Source organism: Somniosus microcephalus, chromosome 6 (assembly GCF_052327205.1).
Source record: "Somniosus microcephalus isolate GS21.2 chromosome 6, FLI_Smic_1.0, whole genome shotgun sequence".
Lineage (NCBI taxonomy): Eukaryota > Metazoa > Chordata > Chondrichthyes > Squaliformes > Somniosidae > Somniosus > Somniosus microcephalus.
In genome coordinates, this window is record NC_140992.1 from 93935858 (window position 1) to 93960040 (window position 24183).

A 24183-nucleotide genomic window follows, 5' to 3' on the forward strand; every position below is an offset into this window, starting at 1 on the left:
GGAAGTGGGGGTTGCCCAAGAGTTGGAGGAACAAGGAGCCTACAGATGGTTTTAGGGCTGGAGGAGGTTACAGAGATAGGGAGGGACGAGGCCATGGAGCGTTTGGAACATGAGGACAATTTTAAATTTGAGGCATTGGTGGACTGGGAACTAATGTAGGCCAGCGAGCACAGAAGTGATAGGTGAATGGAACTTGGTGCAAGCTGGGATATGGGCAGCAGAGTTTTGGATGAGCTGAAGTTTATGGAGAGCGGAAGATTTATAGCCAGTTACAAAAGCTGTTACTACTACAGGCACCAAGACTGGTGTGCACAAAACAACCTTCAGCAGCGATGCCTCGGTTTCCTCCCAACAGACCCTGAATTTTCTCAAGACCTCAGGTGCAATTCTTGGGTATAGTATGTGGGACATAACCGGGGGAGGGGTGTGGAAATAGTGTCTCCACCCCAAAGACATGCATGAAGGAGTTCCCACTGGGGGCTGGGGACAGCAATAGTTTGATGTCGGTAAGGAAGCAGAGTTGGTGGGTTGGCACCACCCACTAGATTTCCCATGGCTCTTACCCGCTGAGTGCGCAGTGACTCGGCACCCACAAACTACCAGCATCCAGGTCACCGGAGGGGGGGCAAGTGGAGCCCACAGGAATGTTCAGGCCCGGGTCTGGCCCTGGAGCACCAATGAAATTCTGCGGGGTCAGGCGCGGAGGCCATGGGCATATCAGGATGCCCTCTCCTCCACAATTGCAGCAGCAGAAGAGGATTGAGGAACTTTGGCCAAGTTATCTTGTTCTGGCTGTAATGGGGATCCACTTTGTCCTGGGTCTGTGAACTGCTGCTAATTTCACCAGCTCCACTTCTGGTGCTGTCTGAAGGTGAATGGCACAGCATGGAAATGTTAATAAGGGAGAGTGGAGCCAGAGGCCTGAAACCAGCACAACAAAATAACATTACAATGGTGATTTTGGAGGAACGCCCAGTGTCTCCCAGCCACACATATCTACCAGTGGGTGCGGTAAGAGAGGGATTGGCACTGCTAAGTGGTTAGACTGGTTTTAATATATATCTCACAAAGTTATAAAGCACATCCATTAGTTTCTGAAGCACGCTCTTCCCATTATGCCCTCCTTAGGTCCCCAGAAAATTTGGAGGCTGTTGATTATCCACCAGTTTCCATTCTCCACCAATTAATGTAGGTTCCACAGTATTTTATTTAAAGACTCACTGAGGGGAAAGACTCAGACTGCGATTTTTCTCGATCAATGCGGATTGGGAACGGGTTAGGTGGTTTCCGGGTTCCAGTCCCGCCCCCAACTACATCCGGCCTACAGATGTGATTTTACGTCAATTGGTATTGTTAAGCCCGCCCTGCGGGCTTGCCGGCCAATTAAGAGGAAGCCGATCAGATGGCGTCATTTGATGATGTGGCATCTGCTGGTTTTCTTAAAGGGACCATGCACAATTTTTTTTTGACTGCTGATTTCTCAGTGTTTGACAGTATTGAGGTGCTGCAAACACTCACACCACTTCTGCAGCTGTCATCAATGCAGAAATATTACAGCAGACTCACAACATGCCACACTTACCTGGCGTGGTGTCCGGACATCGGAAAGCCCGAAGTAGAAGTGTCAAAATTGAAAAAGAGCCACCTGTTAACAACCTTTAACAGGCAGTTAAGTGGCTATGATCCTCTTCCCACCGCTAGGAGTTGGGTCCCTGTGAAAATCGGGGACCCGACTCCCGGGAAGATTGATTGGAGGCGGGTTGACAGCGGGTTTCCTGTCTGGAGTGTGAACTTAAACCCACAACCTTCTGACTCAGAGGCAAGTGTGCTACCAACTGAGCCACAGCTGACACTGGGAATATATACAGCCATATTTTATACAGAATTTATACAGTCACAAGGAATCTTGTGGGTTACTCGTATGCATGTGGAAACCAGCACTCTTTTGTTTATTGTCTGTTAAGCAAATCTGCTGTATTCTACATACATGATCAGTGTTAACAAAGCTCTTATTTTGTTAGAAATAAAAACAGTAAATGCTGGAAATACTCAGCAGGTCAGGCAGCATCTGTGGAGAGAGAAACAGAGTTAATGTTTCAGGTCAATGACCTTTTGTCTTATTTTATTAGAGTTTGTCGGATTATATAACCAAGGAGCCACTTGCTACCTGAACACATTGCTCCAGACCCTCTACATGACTCCTGAAGTGAAGGAAACTATCATCAGGTTTGTACAATTAATACAAGTAATAATGAGCTTCTAAATATATTTCAACCATGCATTATCAAATTGGTTTGAAGTGTAATATGTTTTAGATTTGAATATTTACATATGAAAGGCATGTATAAGTTGTACTCTATACTGCAAATGCCTGAAATTGTTAAACAAATGTCCCTCCCCTTAGCTTCATTGAAAAGACAAATGAAAAGATCAATCAGGACACCAGCATTTGCTACCAGCTTAAAGAATTGTTTGCACAGTTAGATGCAAAACAAACAGCAAATACACGTGGGATTACAAGGAACTTAGGCATGAGCCAACAAGAGAGTAAGTAACAATATGTAGGAAATGTCAAGATGTTTCAGACTGGCATATATTGTAGAAATCATGTAACATGGCATAGAATTTCCAGTAAATACATGAAAAACTTTCTCAGTGTTCTACATCTAAGTTGGCACTATGGTGCAAGTCACTGGCTTTGAAATTGTGTGATATGGCAAATTAGCACATGAAGGTTTTTATATGTTCATCTTGATGCGCTATCAATTACTCATAAAAGACAGAGAGTTAAGAGAGTAACTAAAGGCTTTTATTAACAAAAGAATGAAGGTCTGCCTCGAGTGGTCGACCGGTCCAGAAATACAAAGGGCTGGGGAGCAGTCACCTTTATACTAGGACTTGTGGGAGGAGTCAGCCGAGGCATGTCCAGGCATGTACACAGTGGAATACAAACAGTGGTTTACCACATTCACCCCTTGTTTAAAATTGAGTCCGACGGGGTGAAGTGTATTAAAAGTTAGTGTATTGGAGTCTCTCCGGAGGTCTTGTCTGCCGCTGTGATCGGCATGGCGACGGCAGGGGTAGTGGAGCTTCCGGCGTCGAGTCCTGCGTAGGCTGTGGCACAGGCGTGTCGTCCTCGTAGATGTCGAGCGGGTCGCGGGGCCCAGGCCTGCCGTCTGCTGGGGCTGGATATCGGGTCGTGGGGGGGGGTGGTAGTGAGTAGTGGGTTACTGCGGCCCCCGAGGGTGCAAGGTCTCTTATGGAGACTGTGTCCTCCCGCCCGTCCGGGTATGCAATGTAAGCATACTGGGGGTTGGCGTGGAGGAGGTCGACCCTCTCGACCAGGGGGTCCGTTTTATGGGTCCTCACGTGTCTTCTCAGTAGGACCGGCCCTGGGGACGTCAGCCATGGCGGTAGCGATGTCCCCGATGTGGACTTCCTTGGGAAGACAAACATTTTCTCATGAGGGGTGGCGTTAGTGGCAGTGCAGAGTAGTGACCGAATAGAGTGGAGTGCATCGGGGAGCACATCCTGCCAGCGGGAGGTTGGAAGGCCCCTAGACTTTAAGGCTAGCAGGGCGGCCTTCCAAACTGTCGCATTTTCTCTTTCCACCTGTCCGTTCCCCCGGGGGTTGTAACTGGTGGTCCTGCTTGTGGCAATACCCCTAGTTAGCAGGTACTGACGGAGTTCGTCGCTCATAAACGATGAGCCCCGGTCGCTATGGATATAGCTGGGGAAACCGAACAGGGTGAAGAGGTCGTTCAGACATTTAATGACCGTGGCACTGGTCATGTCCGGGCAGGGGATGGCGAACGGGAAACGGGAGTACTCATCAATAATATTGAGGAAGTACACATTGCGGTCGGAGGAGGGGAGAGGCCCTTTAAAATCAACGCTCAGGCGCTCGAAGGGGCGAGTGGCTTTTATCAGGTGGGCCCTGTCTGGTCTATAAAAGTGCGGTTTGCACTCAGCGCAGACTTGGCAGTTCCTGGTCATGGTCCTGACCTCCTCAATAGAGTAAGGCAGGTTGCGGGCCTTGATGAAGTGGAAGAACCTGGTGACCCCCGGGTGGCAGAGGTCATTGTGGAGGGCCCGCAGTCTATCGATCTGCGCGCTGGCGCAGGTGCCACGCGATAGCGCATCCGGGGGTTCATTGAGCTTCCCGGGCCGGTAATTGATCTCGTAATTGTAGGTGGAAAGTTCGATTCTCCACCTCAAGATCTTGTCGTTTTTGATTTTGCCCCTCTGCTTGTTGTTAAACATGAAAGCAACTGAACGCTGGTCAGTGAGCAGGGTAAATCGTTTTCCGGCCAGGTAGTGCCTCCAATGACGCACAGCCTCCACAATCGCCTGGGCCTCCTTCTCAACAGCGGAGTGTCTGGTCTCCGGGCCTTGGAGGGTTCGTGAAAAGAAGGCCACGGGTCTCCCCGCCTGGTTGAGGGTAGCGGCCAGGGCAAAGTCGGACGCGTCGCTTTCCACCTGGAAGGGGATGGATTCGTCCACTGCGTGCATGGTGGCTTTGGCAATGTCCTCCTTGATACAGTGGAAGGCTAAGCGGGCCTCTGCCGTCAAGGGAAAAGAGGTGGACTTGATCAGCGGACGGGCCTTGTCCGCATAGTAGGGGACCCACTGGGCGTAATAGGAGAAAAACCCTAGGCACCTCTTCAGGGCCTTGAGGCAGTGGGGCAGTGGGAGTTCCATAAGGGGACGCATCCAGTCGGGGTTGGGGCCGATGACTCCGTGTTCCACAACACAGCCAAGGATGGCGAGGCGGTTTGTGCGGAATATGCACTTCTCCTTGTTATATGTCAGGTTCAGGAGTTGGGCGGTGCGGAGGAATTTTTCGAGGTTTGCGTCATGGTCCTGCAAGTCACGGCCGCAGATGGTCACATTGTCCAGATATGGGAAAGTGGCCTGCAACGCATTTTGATCTACCATCCGGTCCATCTCCCTTTGGAAGACGGAGACCCCGTTGGTGACGCCAAAGGGAACCCTAAGGAAGTGATAGAGGCAGCCGTTTGCCTCAAAGGCAGTATACTGGCGGTCCTCAGGGCGGATAGGGAGCTGGTGGTACGCTGATTTCAGGTCAATGGTCGAGAAGACGCGGTACTGCGCGATCTGGTTGACCATATCAGCTATGCGGGGGAGTGGGTAGGCGTCCAGCAGGGTGTAGCGATTTATTGTCTGGCTGTAGTCGATGACCAGGTGCTGCTTCTCGCCGGTCTTAACGACCACAACCTGGGCTCGCCAGGGGCTGGTGCTGCCCTCAATAATCCCTTCCTTCAGGAGCCGCTCCACTTCGGTTTTAATGAAAACCCTGTCCCCGGCACTGTATCGCCTGCTCTTTGTGGCGATGGGCTTACAGTCGGGGGTGAGGTTAGCAAACAGTGGGGGGGGGGTGACTCTGAGTGTGGAGAGGTTGCACCTGGTGCGCGGCGGGCAATTTGGAAGCTGCTGGCTGCGGACTGTGAGTGGGGGTAGGGGTCCACCATACGCCATCGTAACACTTTTAAGGTGGCACTGAAAATCTAACCCCAGCAGGACGGCAGCGCAGAGGTCGGGCAGGACCAGAAGTTTAAAATGATCGTACACAGTCCCGTCTACTACGAGTGTCACCACGCAGTAGCCGCCGATGTCCGCCGACTGGGACTCGGAGGCCATAGAAATCCGCTGGTGCGCAGGCAGGACTGGGAGAGAGCAACGCCGCACCGTGTCGTGGTGGATGAAGCTCTCCGTGCTCCCAGAGTCAAAAAGGCAGATTGTATCGTGACCATTTACCTTAATGTCCATTGTGGAACTGGCCAGCTGGTGCGGTCTCGCTTGGTCCAGTGTAACGGATGCCAGCGTAGGGGTCGGTGTGTCACTGCGGGTATCAGATGAGGCGGTGTTGGGGGCCTGCTGCGTTCCGGCCGTCGTCCAAGATGGCGGCGTCCATGATCCCCATGTGGCTGGAGGCGTCCAAAATGGCTGCTGTACCGGTGGTTCGCACATGGCCGGGGAGGCCCAAGATGGCGGCCCGCATGGCCCACACGCGGCGCTGCTGGTGTTCGGGGTGGCTTTGGCCCTGCAGACGCTAGCGTAGTGTCCCTTCTTCCCGCAGCCCGAGCAGATCGCGTTTTTCGCCGGGCAGCGCGCTCTGGGGTGTTTTGCCTGGCCACAGAAGTAGCATTTCTGGCCTTGGGGCACTGCTGTCTGGCCTTGGGACACTGCTGCGGTAGTTGGGCCATTGCTGGGGTGTGGCTGGGGTGGCACGGTGCTATGAGGCGGTCCTACCGTGTCCCAGGCTGTAATTCCCCGCGGCGTCCACGGTGCAGAGGAGTAGGCATCCATGCCCCGGTAGGCTGCATCCAATGATAGTGCGAGTTCCGAGGCCTTGTTGAGGTCGAGGTCACTCTGCTCCAACAGTCGCTGTCGGGTGTAATTGGATCTGTGGCCCGCTACAAAAGCGTCCCGGATAAGTTCCTCTGTGTACACGGCAACCTTTACATCCTTACAACCACAGGCCCGGCCAAGCACAGACAGTGCCTGAAGGTATTCCACGGTCGATTCCCCAGGTTGTTGTTTACGACTCCCCAGAAGGTGCCTGGCGTACACTTCGTTCACTGGGCGCGTGTACTTGTCCTTGAGGAGCTTGATAGCGTCCGCGTACGAGGTCGCGTCTTGGATGACCGAGTACACTCGGTGGTTCACTTTGGAGGTCAGGACATCCAGTTTGTCCTCGTCCGATTTGATTGCTGCGGAGGCGGTCAGGAATTTTTCGAAACACTTAAGCCAGTGAGTAAACTTGGTGGACGAGTCCGCCTCCCGATGATCTAAGTCCAGGCATGCTGGTGTGAGGATCTTCTCCATTATAAAAATTTTGTTAATAAAATTGATGTGCTATCAATTACTCATAAAAGACAGAGAGTTAAGAGAGTAACTAAAGGCTTTTATTAACAAAAGAACGAAGGTCTGCCTCGAGTGGTCGACTGGTCCAGAAATACAAAGGGCTGGGGAGCAGTCACCTTTATACTAGGACTTGTGGGAGGAGTCAGCCGAGGCATGTCCAGGCATGTACACCGTGGAATACAAACAGTGGTTTACCACACATCTGAAATTCCTTTTTCTGCTATTTTAGCAGAACATTTATTTTAAATGGGTAAAACACCAAAGAGATGCATTTCAGACCAATGCATAAAGCTGGTATCCCATAGCATAATTTCAAGGTCACAGTAAGCTATAATACAGGTCACTGTAACCAAATCGTATAACTATGCAGCTCATTTACTCGAGAATAAATTTTCCAGTAACATAGATTGGAAAATTAAGCATTGAGGTCAGTGCACGTGATTTGCAGTGCTCCTGGTTTTCCGGCTGTTTAAGATTGATGAGAGTGTTTGTCAGAAATTATATTAACCTGTTCCTCAGAATGGATAGGTAGGATTTTTTATTGTCATAATGTGATTTTCATCAATTCTTTCATCCACACACTGATAGTTCCTACGCGGATGCAACTGTTGACCTCTGAGAGGCTTCCAGTGTTGTTATTCTAATGCTCCGATGTTGTTCTCTATGCTGCCACTCTACTTTCCAGCACTACTGTTACTTCCTGAATTTTTAGCAATGAATATAGCTTTTACTCCAAGTTCAAAATAATTGAAGAACAAGCCGATAAAGACTATTTTTGGTTTATTTTTAAGTATTCAAACAACAGGATATAGAGGAATATTTCCGACTGTTACTGAACAAAGTTGCCACAGAAAGTGATGGATTTTGCAATATATTGCAGGTGAGCTTATAATGGAGGAGGGATCTTAAAAATCAATTCTTACATGTCAATCAAGTTGATCTAAGTGGGATTTGATCCTAAAGTCCTTCCTTGGGTTTGTCTATCTTGTATGCGTGTATGTGGTCTGGATTAATTGTGAAAAGCTCACATATCACATGAAAGTGATCATGTCTGACCTTTTCAACTGTTACCTTTTATACTGCTTCAATAAACTACAGCTTGGAGATTGTTGTTGTCATTAAGTGTAACATCTGAGGTATTGAAGTGGCACTGATCACCAATTTAATGCCATTTAGCTCTCTCTTACCATCCATTCTCTAAAGGCTGTAAAGATGCTGTCGACTGAATGCTGGTTCTGAGCTTGACAGCAGTGAAGTGCATTAGGGCCATTAACTGTCATTGCTGGCATAATCTATATATATAAAAGAGTATGTCTCTCTGTCTGTCTGTCTCTCTGTCTTTCTGTCTCTCTGTCTCTCTGTCCGGCTATACAATCAAAAGTTATAGAGCGTACCTACACATATGTTATATCAAAAGAAAGCTCATCATTAGGGGACTCTTGTAGGTGTATTTACTTTTTGGTTGGACAAAAATTGTGCCGACGGTATCCAAAAAACGTTCAAAATTCCGCTTATTATCCGCTCATTAGCATCGAGTGGGGGCGGGTTCATTGTGTGTGCGTCGGGCCATCCTAGAGTTGAGTGACGTGATGATTGACCAATCCTACAGTTCAGTGACCTGACGGTTGACCAATCGGTGCATGTGTGGGCGGGCCTTATCATTCTGAACTGAGGTGAGTGTCAGCCATCTTGATTTGTAAGTTTATTTTTTTTCCCCACTTTCTGCGTGTTTCTTTTCAAATCTAGATTTCCAGCAAAAAAAAAAGTTGCTTTTAAAACATAAAGGCCTAGAATTTCAGTATAGCCAGTTTTGGGGCGCTAACGTTAGCGCCCGCCCGAAGTTAGCGCCCGCCCCAAAGTTGCGCCCCCTTGCCGGAAATTCAGTGGCTTCGCCCTAAGAGGTTGCTGGAGCGCTAAAAGAGGCGTTCCACTACTATCTTTAGGCGCTAAGCCGGCGGTGCAGAGCGCAACACCCGAGCTCGGGCGCAGCGCACGGCAGACACTCTGGTGCCAGAGAGCTCTTAAAGGGGAAGGGTGCATGTGTTTTTTTTCAAAGGCCGAGTCTGGGGGGGAAAAACAGGAGGAGGAGGAGGAGGAGGAGGAGGCCGGAAACAGAAATACACCGTTCACAACAACACACTGGACCCTTCCACACAACACATGCAGAGTGCCTTTTATAGTGCAGGAGGAGTGCCCTTTAATTTGCGCTCCCCGGGGTGTGTTGCGTTCCATTTTACAAACGCTCTGGACGCCAGCCGCACAATGGGGCGGTCCGACTGAAGTTTGGAATCGGGGCGGCCAAAGGGCGTTGCATGAGGATGTGACGTCATTTTCTGCACGCGCATCCGGGCGGGCACTAAACTTTGCGCCAGCGCTAACAGCCAACTTAATTTGGGGCGAGGCGCAAACTGCGCTGCGCCCGGGCGCTACACGCATAGCGCCCGAAATTCACTTCTCTTAAGGCGCTAACTGCTGGCGCAAGCAATTGAAAATCTAGCCCAAATTGTTTTTAAAAAAGTTAATTAATTTATAAATCTTTTCTCTAACCTCTATAATTTTCCTACCTTTCACCGTTTTTGCAGGCCTGGAAGCCTGGGCCTCTGTTGCCCAGCCACGCCCGAGCTAGGCACCGCCCCTCCCGCTGGGCCCACCTTGCGATCGCCGCCATCTTGGTAAAGGCTGGCGGCGCGGGACTGGGACGAGCGTAGCCATCCCCGCCATTTTGGTAAAGGCTGGCGGGGCGGGAGGGAGCCTAGCGGGAGGTGAGTTGCGGTCACCGCAGGGCTCGGGCTCAGTTGATCGGGCGCTCATCAGGGGTCGGCCCACAACACATCGACCGGAGGAGTGGCGGCTCTCTCCTTCCCCCCCCCCGCGGCTCGGGTGGAGGGCCGGGGCTCGGGAGGGCGGGGCTCGGGAGGTCGGTGCTCGGGAGAGCGGGAAGGGGGGGGAAGGGTTACCCCGGCAGCCGGGCCCGGCCCTCTCTCAGCCTCAAGCCGGCTCACGCCCGTTGCCAGGGCTTGGCTCCAGCGCAGGCCCAGCCGCAATCGGCGGTCTTGAAGCCGGGGCTCGGGAGGGTGGGGGGCGGGGCTCGGGCTGACCGGGGCGCTGCGCTTGGCTGGGCCATGTCAGTGCGTGGGGCGGCACTGAGCTCCGCGGAGCCATCGCCGGCAGAGGGGAGAGGGTCTGCTGGCCCCCACCCTCCCTTTCTCCCCACCCTCCCTTTCTCCCTTCCCCCCTCCCCCCTCCTTCCCCCACCCTCCCCCCCACACCCTTCCCACCCCCCCTTTCCCCTCCCCACACACCCCCTCTCCCCCCCTTCCCCCCTCCAACCCCATCCCCCCCTCCCCCCCTCACCTCCCCCCTCCCCTCCCTCCCCCTTTCCCCTCCCCCTCCCCTCCCTCCCCCCTTCCCCTCCCCCTCCCTCCCCCCTCTTCCCCTCCCCCTCCCCCTTCCCCTCCCCCTCCCCCTCCCCTCCCCCTCCCCCACTTCCCCTCCCCCTCCCCCCTTTCCCCTCCCCCCTCCCCTACCCCCCTTCCCCCCAGTCGCTCTCTCTCTTCCCCCCAGTCACTCTACTCTTCCCCCCAGTCGCTCTCTCTTTTCCCCCCAGTCGCTCTCTCTCATCCCCCCAGTGGCTCTCTCTCTTCCCCCCAGTCGCTCTCTCTCTTCCCCCCAGTGGCTCTCTCTCTTCCCCCCAGTCGCTCTCTCTCTTCCCCCCAGTCGCTCTCTCTCTTCCCCCCAGTCGCTCTCTCTCTTCCCCCCAGTCGCTCTCTCTCTTCCCCCAGTCGCTCTCTCTCTTCCCCCCAGTCGCTCTCTCTCTTCCCCCCAGTCGCTCTCTCTCTCCCCCCCAGTCACTCTATCTCTTCCCCCCAGTTGCGCTCTCTCTTCCTCCCAGTCGCTCTCTCTCTTCCCCCCAGTCGCTCTCTCTCTTCCCCCCAGTCGCTCTCTCTCTTCCCCCCAGTCACCCTCTCTCTCTCTTCCAACAACAACATGCCCTCAAAAAACCCTCGGCACCGCCGGGCACTTCAGCTAGTAACTTATAAAGTGTCTGCAGTACCATTGGACAAATTCAACAATCCCACATGCCCTGTGGTGAGCTGTATTTGAAGGGAGGATGGGTTGGAGAGTTAGTGCTGCAGCCTTGTAGCCCTATCTCTAACTCACATTCCCTTTGAGCACAGCTCCCACCTGACACTGTGACAGAGCTGTACCACTCCTTTTGCAAGAACATCCAGACAGCACCTAACATGCATACAGTGGTAGGCAATTAATTTGGCCTTAGTGTCCCTCGGCTAAGCATGGGGAAAATAAAATCAACCAAGGGTCCCAGCATTGATTGCTGGAAAGAGCATTGAGTGGATTTTGGTTGAAGACAGAACCAGACTGGACTCTGATGCTTCCTTGATGGTAAAATAGCTGTCTGGGCTCACGCATGAAGAATGGTGCTTAGTCAATATACCACAGGGATGTTGGTTGCCATGGAACCATACCCGAGCATGAATCGTCATCTATAAGATGTAAGGGAAAAGGGAGCAAATTGGAAAAATTAAAAAATGGTTTGTGTGTTCCTTAGTCACTGAAAAATATGGAAAAAGAGAAGATTCTTTCATAATATTTTTTTCCAGATCTACCAGAGTAAAGTTATTAACTCTCTGAAGTGTTTGGAATGCAATATTGAAGCCCCAGACGAATGCATTCTTTTGGATATTCCTTTGCCCATTCACTCATTTGGTTGTCCTATCGGTTTTCAGAGTGTGGTAAGTAGCACATCAGTGTTCTTATTTACAGTCCTGGCAAAGCCTGCTTAAAAATAGGGCCGCAACTAGGGTCTAAGCATGAACCTGCAAATAGTGAATACTGTACCTTAATAGGCTAGAAATACCTGTGCTGATCTCTTGGTGGTAGTTCTGAGGAGGGGCCAGATCTGTTGACTGCCCCTTGCCTTTGCTCTTGACCCCAGCCCATATCCTGGTATTTAAACATGCAGGGCATGTACCCATGCCAATTACAGCACCCATGGGGCGCTTACTCCAGATTGCGGGGAGGGAATTTACTGCGGCACCTTGCCACAGTATAAGTGGATGCAACCCAACAAGTGTAATAAATTTTTAAAGCCACTTATGGCTCCATATGCCAGTTTCCTGAAGCATGTTCATTTCTCTGTGATTGATTGTTTTCGGGAAACTGGCCTATTAAACATGAAATCCCCACTACCCCCAAAGTCCTTAGCAATAGTGGATACCCGGGACACATCCATTGTGTTCTGTGTTGCGAGGGCGCAAATGATGGGAAATAACATCATAAGATAGATCTCCCTCGGTGACACGTTGTCATAATATGCCTATGAATTTTTGGGCGGAAATTATACAGATTTCCAGCTCCATTTCCACTTCCAGCGGAATTTTGATGGATAGAAAAAGGCGTACATCCTGGCATAATTAGGTCCCACCCCAAATTTGTCTCACTCACCTAGAGTGCAGCATTTTCACCCTGATTTCACCAAGGAATTTCAGGCCAAGTTGAGTTAAAATCTGTAACACAAGATGAATTTAATAATGACCCATAAAGTTGCTTATGCTGGTCAAATTTACAAGTGATTTAAAAATTGAATATCAGAGCTGGCTACTGTGCTTTCTGTTTAAACTACTGTTCTTTTCCCAATGGGTTGAAAGATATTCCCATGGTATGTGATTTGTTTATCACAGCTTTGTAAATCAGAACTGTGCTGGAAAATTGTTTATGCCACAAGTGAAAGATATAAATTGAGATCTTAGTCAAACTATCATCTGTGTTCTTTCTGTACAGATTTGATAGACAATATTTAATGGTTACTGTTACCCAAACATGAGTTCTAAAGCTAAGAGAATAACCATGTTCATGCTGTCTGCATCAGCCTTGGTTGAGGTGCACTCTACCATAACTCTTTCAAATCTCCCAATATTTAGAAGGGTAGGTTTTCAGATTGTGTGGCCCAAATTGCAGTCGCTTCCAGTGGGATCACATATCGGGGAAACTGCAAATGTGCATCCTGTAATTTTCCATCATAAATTTACTCTTTGATATTATCTGCAGACCTAAGTTAGATTAGAGTTCTGTCGCTCACTCCTAAATATTGATTTACATTTGAACTCTGCCACTGATATTTCATTGTAATGAAACAGTTTCTTTGCTGGTTGCTGAAATGAAAGTGTTAATATAGTTACAATGCTACAATGAAAATGATTAAATAGGTGAAAATGCGACAGAGAAAAAAATCGATTAACTCGCAGTTATTATCCATTTTTCATGAAAATCTGCTGAAAAAAGACATCAATTTTAAAATATATTTTCTAATTGTCCTTTTTTTTAAAGAATGAATCCTTTCAAGAATTTTTGAAAGTTGATACTTTGAGTGGAGACAATATGTGCTACTGTGAAACCTGTCAGAAGAAAACAGAGACTGAGACAGTGAGTTCATTTTCTATTCCTCTAACTCAAACTGCTACAGTGTAGCTTTGTTGTGGCATTATTTAGGACAGACAAATTGTGCCATACAAGAGGACTGATCTAGTGTACTGGGTGTTTGTAAAGAACACAACTGTGACTTGGTGACATTGTGTATTACCAACAACAGGTGTTCTGCCAAGTGTGTTGGAAACCTGATAAACAGCGGCACATATCACTGCCTATAGAACTCTTTGCTTTAATGATTTCCTGTCTTTGAGTAGCTTTTCAAGGTATTATTCATCAGATTCTGGGTCCTGTTATATGGACTCCCCATAGAAGACAATTAGCAATGATGCAGTAGACACAGCAAACTAGTACTAAAAGGTCACTCAGGCACATATCAGAGAGCAAGGTGTGAGCAAATAATCAGAGGCCGTATGATTCTGCATATCATGGACCTAGCCTTGAGCAGGAGTGCATCTATCCGCAGGTATTCCAACCAGCTTCATGAGGTTCATGTCGTCCTTGACCGTTTGGAAATGGCATTAATTTACAATTGGTTGGGATGCGCAATATTATATGGTCAGAATATATGTAGAATATGGGGCTGATTTCCGTATACTGGTGTAAATATGTTATAAGTGATCAAGGACAAGTACTAATCCTGACAGAATGGTACATTGCTAATAGCACTCAAATTTTGGACATCAGTACATTTGCATAATTATTCACAAATCCAAGTGCAGATTTGGGTGTAGGGAGTGTAGGAAGAACAGCAGTGCTCAGGATGGAAATTTGCATGTAAGTGAAATTTAAAGGGAAGGGAATGATTGAATGGATTATTACAATAGAGTGGCAGAAATTCTGAAAGCTTTTAGAAAGGCTCAAAAGGCAGCTCAGCCTTTGTGAAGGTGGAGAGAATTAAAAAATGGGAGACAAAAATAAATGGAAAGGAAACCCAAAATGAGTATGCAAGCAAGTGAGAGTAGCTCCGGCACCTGACCCCTATTTGAAGTAGAGGTGGCTGTGAAGAGGGCCACCCAGCTGCCATTCCTTGGCACCATCCCTTTAAGCCTGTCTTGCAGCACACCTGAAAGGAGGTGAAGACAGGTTGGAGGCCACAGCTAATGGGTACTGTCAGTGGCTGTGGCAGCTCTAAGCTGCAAGTTAACAGCATGTGGCAAAGTTCTACATCTGACTTTCTTCTGACCCAGACACTGTAAAGACAGTTCGCCACAATTAGTGCCAGTGACAATGCTTGCCAACATGGATGGTGGCACCTTGGGTGGTGAGGTCAGTCAGGCTTTGTTGACTGATGGTCACTGACATACATTCTTTCCTGAAATACCAACAAAGCACAATATGCTGTGACTGGGAGTCTTGAGAAGAAGCATCCAGCATAATGGTTAGTCAGACCTTCGCACCCACCTGTGCCATTGGGCCTCTTGTTATAACCTACGTTAAGAGCCGGTGCCTCTACATTCACTAATCACCTACCAAAGTGAGGTATGCGCACGTGTGTCTACAGATACAGGTGTCCCTTTACTGACAAATGGGCACAGAACAGCTGTCGTGCAGTCTGATCTGCTTGGCATCCCTCTGTGGTGTTCAATTTTTTCCCCCAAACATCTGATTCCATTTGGAAACTCGTTGGTACCTGGGGGAAAACACAACTTGTTAACTTGGCACTAAGTCTCATGAGCACCCAAGTGCCAGCAGAAAAAAAAAGAAAAACAGTCAAGATAGGACCTGAAAACTGTTGAATAAATCTTATTAGGTCCTTTAAACCCTCTTTCATATACATCTCAGTGCCATGCTTGGATGTCTGTTTATATGGACATGATTTGAACCCAGCAAAAAGGACTTGGACACTATTATGTCATTTCTGAGTCATTTGAATAATATAGTAAGAATCCAACCTTTTCTCAAATGGGTGGTTCCTTTGCCCGCTGCAAATGCGTGTCATACATAAAAGGAGCAGAGACCAAGTGTAAGAGATCTCTGCCCTATTCCTGCTCCACAATATCCTGTTTGCACGGGACATTACAGACACAGAAATCATCCCTGTATGGGACTGTCCCAATATGATTTTTTAAAATTCATTCACGGGATGTGGGCATCGCTGGCAAGGCCAGCATTTATTGCCCATCCCTAATTGCCCTCGAGAAGGTGGTGGTGAGCCGCCTTCTTGAATACAACTGAGTGGCTTGCTAGGCCATTTCAGAGGGCAGTTAAGAGTTAACCGCACTGCTGTGGGTCTGGAGTCACATATAGGCCAGACCAGGCAAGGACAGCAGATTTCCTTCCCTAAAGGACATTAGTGAACCAGATGGGTTTTTATGACAATCTAGTAGTTTTGTGGTCACCATTATGGATACTAGCTTTTTAATTCCAGATTTATTTAATTGAATTTAAATTCCCCAGGCCTCTGGATTACTAGCCCAGTAATATTGCCACTGTGCTACTGTACCCCTATATTAATATCTACATAGGTGATAGCTCGTTCCCTTTTTATTTTCAGAGATACTATTTTGAAAGCCTGCCACAGATACTGGCTCTGCAGCTGAAAAGATTTGAGTTTGATTATTTCAAGATGTCTTTCACAAAGCTGCAGGACGTTATCGAGATTCCACCGACATTAACATTTCAGAAGAAGGTGGTATATGTTTATATTACTTTTCTAGTTTTTTATTCACATTTCTGTCCCTTTTTATGGATTACTTGCTTCTTTCAGTTGGGGCAATGACAAAATGGACTGGATTTTCCTCCGCTCTACTCCCAGAATTTGATTTTCCTTCCTTGCCCTCTGCAGGGGAGCAATCCATCCCATTCCCAGGCATAGAACTGGCAGTGGGGAGGTGGGGCCCAAGAACCCACCATATGTTTTTCCCTTTTGCTGCTGCTACTGCCAACCCCAGGGAAAGGGCTTTTGCTAGCACTCTGTCCACAGCATGGAGCCTTGCTGGCTGAAGGCGCTCATTGGAAAATTAGGCACCTGACCTCATGCAAGTGATTCACAGCATGCCAGATTTTCCAATAGGTAACTTGGTGCCAAAAATGATGCAGTGCTACCGACATTTCAATGTTAAAACTAGGCCCCAAATAGGGCCACCTTGCTTTAGTGCACCTTCTGCAGCAAGAATTCCAATTCCTCAGCATCCAAAGTAGCAGCGCTACCCACATGTCTCTGCTGTACCATCGTGAATGATTAGATTTGCTGGCGTAACCAAAGAGCCTTTCAGCCTTTCTGTCTTTGTTAATTTTGGCAACAACATCATGCTATAAAGAATACACTCCTGTGGACATTTTTGCCAAAGCTACCGAAGACAAATATTTCACCCCATATGCCATTGAGCGGGGTCTTGCTGGAAAAATAACAGCGTGTTAACGATGCACACATTGTTAAATATGCAAAAAGAAAATACAACAGATGCTGGAAATCTGAAATAAAAACAGAAAATGCTGGAGATACTCGGCAGGTCAGGCAGCATCTTCCCACTGTCCAGGGCCCCAAACACTCCTTCCAGGTAAAACAGCGATTTACTTGTACTTCTTGCAATTTAGTATACTGTATTCACTGCTCACGATGCAGTCTCCTCTACATTGGGGAGACCAAATGCAGATTGGGTGACTGCTTTGCGGAACACCTCTGTTCAGTCCGTAAGGGGAACCCCGAGCTTCCGGTCGCCTGTCACTTTAATTCTCTGCTCCACTCCCACTCAGACCTCACTATCCTCGGCCTCTTATATTGTTCCACTGAAGCTCAGTGTGAGCTCGAGGAACAGCACCTCATCTTTACAGCCTTCTGGACTCAAAATAGAGTTCAACAATTTCAGATCATAACCTCGGCCCCTATCATTTTTTTTTCCACACTTTTTTTTTCTCTTCCCTCCCTCATGGCAGCTGTCTTTCATTCTGCCAGCGCAATTCACACTTCATCTAGAGCCATCTTTTGTTTCTTAACCTGTCCCACTACCATCTCCTTTTGCCTTGAATATCTCTTAACCTCTCCTGCCTTCTATCCTATCACAGACCTTCCTTTTTGTTCTTTCATCCCCTCCTCCCTTTCCCAGCTCCCACACTTGCTTAAAAATCTGTTTCATTTCCTGCTTTTTTCCAGTTCTGAGGAAAGGTCATTGACCTGAAACGTTAACTCTGTTTCTCTCTTCACAGATGCTGCCTGAGTATCTCCAGCATTTTCTGTTTTTATTATTAATATGCATATTGGCCAGAAAGTTCAGGGATCATAAATACGTCATAAGTTGCGAATCTCCAGAACTTGCAGGTTGATTTATGCTGCTCTGCCATTTGCTTTATCCAAATGGCATCTTGCCCTTAGCCTCCCTATTATTTTTAAGAACTTGCTGGATTTGCACATAAATTGCCCATTAAACTTGCCACAGAAAGTTATGTCTGGTAATTAAGAGTGTAAGTACCCTTTTAACGATGTGATAATTGTTAATGCGGTGCCATCAACCTCTCTGGCCCAGAAAGTGAACAATTGATATTGTGGAGTTTCATTCTTTCAAGTAGTGAATTGTTGTTAGAGATTTTAAGAATGTCACATTTTAAATGTTTTTCTTACTTTTCCTTTCTGTCTCTTTTTTTCCTCTCGCTCTCTTGATCCAATCTTTCTTTCCCTCTCTTTATTTCTCTTTCTGTACCTGATTTGACTCTAATTCACCCTCCTTCTCCGTCAGTCTTTTTTTCTGAATCCTTAAATCTCATTAGTTAAGGAGATACACTGTTGGTCCCACTGTTCACTAAGATCCTAGATGTCCCATTGCCGCACCATTATCAGCTTGCACTTCCAGCAAGATACGGTGCAAAAAGCTTTCAAGCTGAAGGGTGCAGGAAAAAGTCTACCCAATGGCATACACCACAAGATGCCCCGCTCCAGCAAGGTTGAGGCCATTGTGTCTCAAATGAGGCATGTGAAGTGATTTAATGAGTAAAAACAAATACGCTTTAAAATATAGCTTTCTTATGTTGCAGTTGTGTTATTAAAAAGCTTGCATTTCTTTTTGACAGAATAAGGACATTGATAAAACAGAGTGGTGTCTGATCTCCATGGTAAGATATCTTCACCTTTTCTAATTATATTTGTGTTCAGTTGGTGTTAAATTTCTATTGCTTTGACATTTGGGCATTGGTTTGGTGTTTACAGAGAGAACTCACAATTCTAGACAGATTGCACCAATATTAAGGAGAGTTTCTAAGCAGCTGTGATGGTACAGTATACCAGAGTATTAATATATGGTGCTATGCAGTGGAGGAATGCAGACTTGATTCTGTCCGTGTAACACTTTTATTTGTAACACTTTTAATTAAACACTTTTAATTGTTCACTTTCTGGGTCAGAGAGGTTGATTGGCAGTCATTAACAATTATCACATAGTTAAAAGGGTACGTTATTAATTACTAGATTTAACTTTCTGTTGTGAATTTAATGGGCAATTAATGTGCAAATTCAGCAACTTCATGAAACTCACAGAGAGGTTAAGGACGAGTTGCCGTTTCGTAAAGCTAATGGCGAAGTGACGCAAATCGGCCAGCAACTTGTAGCAATTCGCAAATCATGGGGTATCTCTTCCTTACCACAGGTTGCTGGCCGATTTGCACATTAATAACGGCGTGCATCGTTCACATGCCATTATTTCAGCAAATTCTGGGTCTATATCAACACAACACAGCAATCAGATTGCAGGAAACTTGCTTAAGTACTATATAATCACATGTATTTTCCAGAACATTCAGTATATAGCATTTTCTAATGTTGCATTCCAATCATGAATATTTCAATAGAAACGTTTTCTAACATGAATAGAATGTACAATGATATTATGATCAACTGAACACATTTGGATTAAATTTTTCATTAGGAATCCAAAGAAGCCAAAAAGACAGAATTAAAAAAGCGACCGTCTTCTTCGCTGGGACAACAGCCATCGAAAAGGTCCAGAAATGATGAGTCTGAAGGAAGCCAGAAACTACTGAAAGATGAGAGCCAGCAGGTAAGGAGTGCTGAGCACGGCACATAAAACAAGGCATGCAGCTCTCTCTGAGGCATATTAGTAGATGAGGCATATAATAATATTCCTGCATCTTGACAGTGCATCATTGGACGATCTTTCCTGGTTGGTGTGGGGATTGTGTAGCATTGAAATGAATCATGTCTCAAATAGGCAGAAAATCAGCCAGGCTCTCTTATAGGTATGCATTTCTCCCCTCTTGATTTTCCTCTTATCAAAAACAACAACAACTTGCATTTCTATAGCGCCTTTAATGTAGTAAAACGTCCCCAGGTGCTTCCCAGGAGTGTTAGCAAACAAAATTTGACACCAAGCTACATAAGGGGATCGTAGGACAGGTGAGGTAGGTATTAAGATGTTTCTTAAAGGAGGAGGAAGAGGTAGAGAGGCGCAGAGGTTTAGGGAGGGAATTCCAGAGCTTAGGGCCTAGACATCTGAAGGCACAGCCGCCAATGGTGGAGTGATTAAAAGCGGGGATGTGCAAGAAGCCAGAACTGGAGGAGCGCAGAGATCTCAAAGGCTTGTAGGACTGGAGGAGTTTACAGAGATAGGGAGGGCCGAGGCCATGGAGGGATTTGAAAACAAGGATGAGAATTTTGAAATTGAGGTGTGGCCAGACCAGAAGCCAATGTAGGTGAGCGAGCACAGGGGTGATGGGTGAACAGGACTTGGTGCGAGTTAGGATACGGGCAGCAGAATTTCAGATGAGCTCAACTTTATGTAGGGTGGAAGATGGGAGACATAGAAACATAGAATATAGGAGCAGGAGTAGGCCATTCGGCCCCTCGAGCCTGCTCCACCATTCAATGCGATCATGGCTGATCATCCAAATTCAGTACCCTGTTCCTGCTTTCTCCACATACCCCTTGATCCCTTTAGCCTTAAGAAATATATCCAGCTCCTTCTTGAATATATTTAATGAACTGGCCTCCACCGCCTTCTGTGGTAGAGAGTTCCACAGGTTCACCACTCTCTGGGTGAAGAAATTCCTCCTCATTTCTGTCCTAAATGGCCTACCCTTTATCCTTAGGCTGTGTCCCCTGGTTCTGGACTCCCCAACCATCGGGAACATCCTTCCTGCATCTAGTTTGTCCATTCCTGTCAGAATTTTATAAGTTTCAATGAGATCACCTCTCATTCTTCTAAACTCCAGCGAGTACAAGTCCAATCGACCCAATCTCTCCACATACGTCATTCCTGCCATCCCAGGTATCAGCCTGGTGAATCTTCACTGAACTCCTTCCATGGCAAGAACATCCTTCCTCAGATAAGGCGACCAAAACTGCACACAGTACTCAAGATGTGGTCTCACCAAGGCCCTGTACAACTGCAGCAAGACATCCTTGTTCCTGTACTCAAACCCTCTCGCTACGAAGGCCAACATACCATTTGCCTTCTTAACCGCCTGCTGCACCTGCATGCTTACCTTCAGCGACTGATGCACAAGGACACCCAGGTCTCGTTGCACTTCCCCTTCTCCCAATCTATTGCCATTTAGATAATAATCTGCCTTCCTGTTTTTGCCACCAAAGTGGATAACCTCACATTTATCCACGTTATATTGCATCTGCCATGTTTCTGCCCAATCACCCAACATGTCCAAATCATCCTGGAGTTTCTCGACATCCTCCTCACAGCACACACGCCCACCCAGCTTTGTGTCGTCTGCAAATTTGGAGATATTACATCTAGTTCCCTTGTCCAGATCATTTATATATATTGTGAATAGCTGGGGTCCAAGGACCGATCCCTGCGGTACCCCACTAGTCACTGCCCGCCACTCAGAAAAAGACCCGTTTATTCCAACCTTTTGCTTTCTGTCTGCCAACCAGTTCTCTATCCAGGTCAATACCTTGCCCCCAATTCCATGTGCCTTAACTTTACACATTAATCTCTTATGCGGGACCTTATCGAAAGCCTTCTGGAAGTCCAGATACACCACATCCACTGGTTCTCCCTTATCTCGTTTACCAGTTACATCCTCAAAAAATTCCAGCAGATTAATCAAGCACGATTTACCTTTTGTGAATCCATGTTGACTTTGTCCGATCCTGTCACTGTTTTCCAAGTGCTCTGCTATTACATCTTTTATAATGGACTCTAGCATTTTCCCCACTACCGTTTTCTCTCTACCACCTTTTTTGAATAGTGGGGTAACATTAGCTACCCTCCAATCCATGTGTATTGTTCCAGATTCCATCGAATGTTGGAAGATGATCAGCAATGCATCTACTATTTCTAGGGCCACTTCCTTAAGTACCCTGGGATGTAGATTATCAGGCCCTGGGGATTTATCGGCCTTCAATCCCGTCAATTTCCCTAACACCATTTCCCTACAAATACTGATTTCTTTCAGTTCCACCCTTTCATCAGACCCTATGTTCCCCGGCATCTCTGGGAGGTTATTTCTGTCCTCCTTTGTGAAGACAGAACCAAAATATGTATTCAGTTGGTCTGCCATTTCTTTGTTCCCCATTATAAATTCCCCTGATTCTGACTGCAAGGGACCTACGCTTGACTTCACCAATCTTTTTCTCTTCACATATCTATAAAAGCTTTTACAGTCAATTTTTATGTTCCCTGAAAGCTTACTCTCATATTCTATTTTCCCCTTCTTAATTAATCCCTTTGTCCTCCTTTGTTGAATCCGAAACTGCTCCCAATCCTCAGGATTATTGCTTTTTCTGGCCAATTTATGGCCTAGAAATTCAGTATAGCCACTTTTGGGGCGCTAAAGTCGGGTGGCCGCTAAAGTTTGCGCCCGGCGCAAAGTCGCGCCCCCTTCGCCGATATTCAGTCGCATCGCCCCAAGAGGTTGCTGCTGCGCTAAAACAGGCGATGCACGACTATCTTTAGGCGCTAAGCCGGCGGTGCTGAGCGATACCCCCGAGGCCGGGCGCATCGCCGGTGCGGTGAGTTCTTGATTGACGGCAGACACTCTGGCGCCGGTCAGCTCTTAAAGGGGGAGGGTCGATTTGTTTGCCTGCCATGCCCTGCACACTGCAGCCCTCAACCTAGGCCTGACCACTTCAGCTTCACCTGCACAACGCCCAGGGCTATGGAGAAGGCCAGGGAGAGAGCGCAGCGCTTCAGCGACGGTGACCTGAGGCTGCTGGTTGGCGGAGTGGAGCGCAGGCGCCATGTTCTGTTCCCAGAAGGTGGCACGAGGCCGCTGCCCAGCGCCTACCGGAAAGCCTGGAGCGAGGTCTCCAACAGGGTGTCTTCCAACAGCGTGGTTGCCAGGACTCCTGTGCAATGCTGGAAGAAGTTCAACGACCTCACTCGGGTTGTCAGGGTGAGTACCTTTTCCAGTGTCCTCCTCATCCTTGCATGTGCACCTCACTTTATGGGCAAAGGGACCTGAAAGCCCTAATGGCCAGCCCTCATCCAGCAGCTATGGGACTGGCATGAAAATCACTTGCACATTCAGCACTTTACACACTGTACAAGCTCTTCGACCATGGGAGGCATTGCAGACAAGATCAGGGCTTCACACTGTACTTAGAGGCCATCCTTTCTCTTGCAGGCCAAGATGGCGCACAACCGGCGCAACCGAACTGAGACCGGGGGAGGCCGTCCTGACCTCAAAGAGCTCTCCGACCTCGACCAGCATGTGGAGCGCATTATGGCAGGCCGGCTGATTGGCCCCGTCGCCAGTGGAGATGCCGACCCTGTTCTGGGCACCAATGGTAAGGGCATCACCTTTTGGACCTCTCTCGTTCCACTTGCGCATGAGATCAGCATCCTTTGCCACTGTCCGACCAATGCGGTGAATGGCAGCACTCATGCCTCCCTCGCTGCCGCCCTGTCCTCACTCTAAAGCTACTCTTGTGCCTTCCTGCTTTCAGATGGTGAATCGCCAGGTGAGGAGGCGGGCCCTCAAGCTGCCACTGTCAGCGCTTCGGAATATGAGGAGGAGGAAGAGGAAGCCGGCCCATCAGTGCCACCCTCAGCCGCGCCAGCCCATGGCGATGTAGGGGACACGTCTTCCCTGGAGGGGAGCCGGGGGGATGGGTCGGAGGAGAGTGAAGCTCCGGGGCCCAGCGGCCTGCAGCAACGCGGGAGGGGTGGGGAAGCTCGGCGGACTTCTCCCCAGAGGGTGAGTGCGGCCTCCAGTCCTGCGACGGTGAGCGCAGAGGTGGTGCACCTCCTAGGGGAAATGGCCGTCCAGGCTGAGTGCAGGCACACTGAGCTCATGGCTGCAGTGGCAAGGATGCCTGACTCCATAGAGTCTCTGTCAAGGAGTGTGCAGCAATTCGGAGCAGCACAGGCCAGGAGTCTGCAACAATTCAGTGCAGCACAGGCCAGGAGTCTGGAACAATTCAGTGCCGCACAGGCCAGGAGTCTGCAGGACTTCGCGGCAGCACAGTCGGCTTCTAGCCAAGTGCTCAGTCGTGCCGTCCATTCACTGGCTGGTGTCATGCGGACACAGACCAGGGCCACACGGGCACTAACTGCTGCCACCCTCACTGGATCAGCCAGGCATCACCAGGGCACTCGCCGCGCAGCAGCAGCCCAGCAGTCTGTTCTTCAGCTGTTTGCTGCGCATGCTGCAGTGCTGGCCCGTGCGAGTGCCAATGTCTCAGGCGACCAGCGAGCACCTGCGATCTGCCAGGTTGCCACCATTCCTGCAGCCGACACTGCCACTCCGCCATTGCAGCTGCCACGAGCCGCTGGACAGACTGCTGCCGCCCAGCCAGAGTTGGAGCAGTCAGCAGCCGGCCACTCCAAGGCCAGAGCTGGTGCAGGCCGACCCCCAAGGGCATCTGCCGTCTTGCCATCTGCCCCTCAGCAGCCTTCCCCCAGCCTTGCTGCAGCCACTGGGCTCCCATTGAGGAGG

At 48.5% G+C, this 24183-nt stretch overlaps 1 protein-coding gene across 1 annotated transcript in view; it reads left to right on the forward strand.

The window, feature by feature from the left end:
* Nucleotides 1-24183, forward strand: part of LOC147115896 (uncharacterized) — a 52006-nt gene that overhangs the window by 710 nt on the left and 27113 nt on the right. Inside the window, 8 exon segments of the mRNA XM_085990545.1 lie at nucleotides 2130-2226; nucleotides 2405-2547; nucleotides 7680-7768; nucleotides 11511-11642; nucleotides 13237-13332; nucleotides 15833-15967; nucleotides 18343-18384; nucleotides 19194-19325. Of these exon segments, the coding sequence (XP_085846671.1) occupies nucleotides 2130-2226; nucleotides 2405-2547; nucleotides 7680-7768; nucleotides 11511-11642; nucleotides 13237-13332; nucleotides 15833-15967; nucleotides 18343-18384; nucleotides 19194-19325 (866 nt within the window).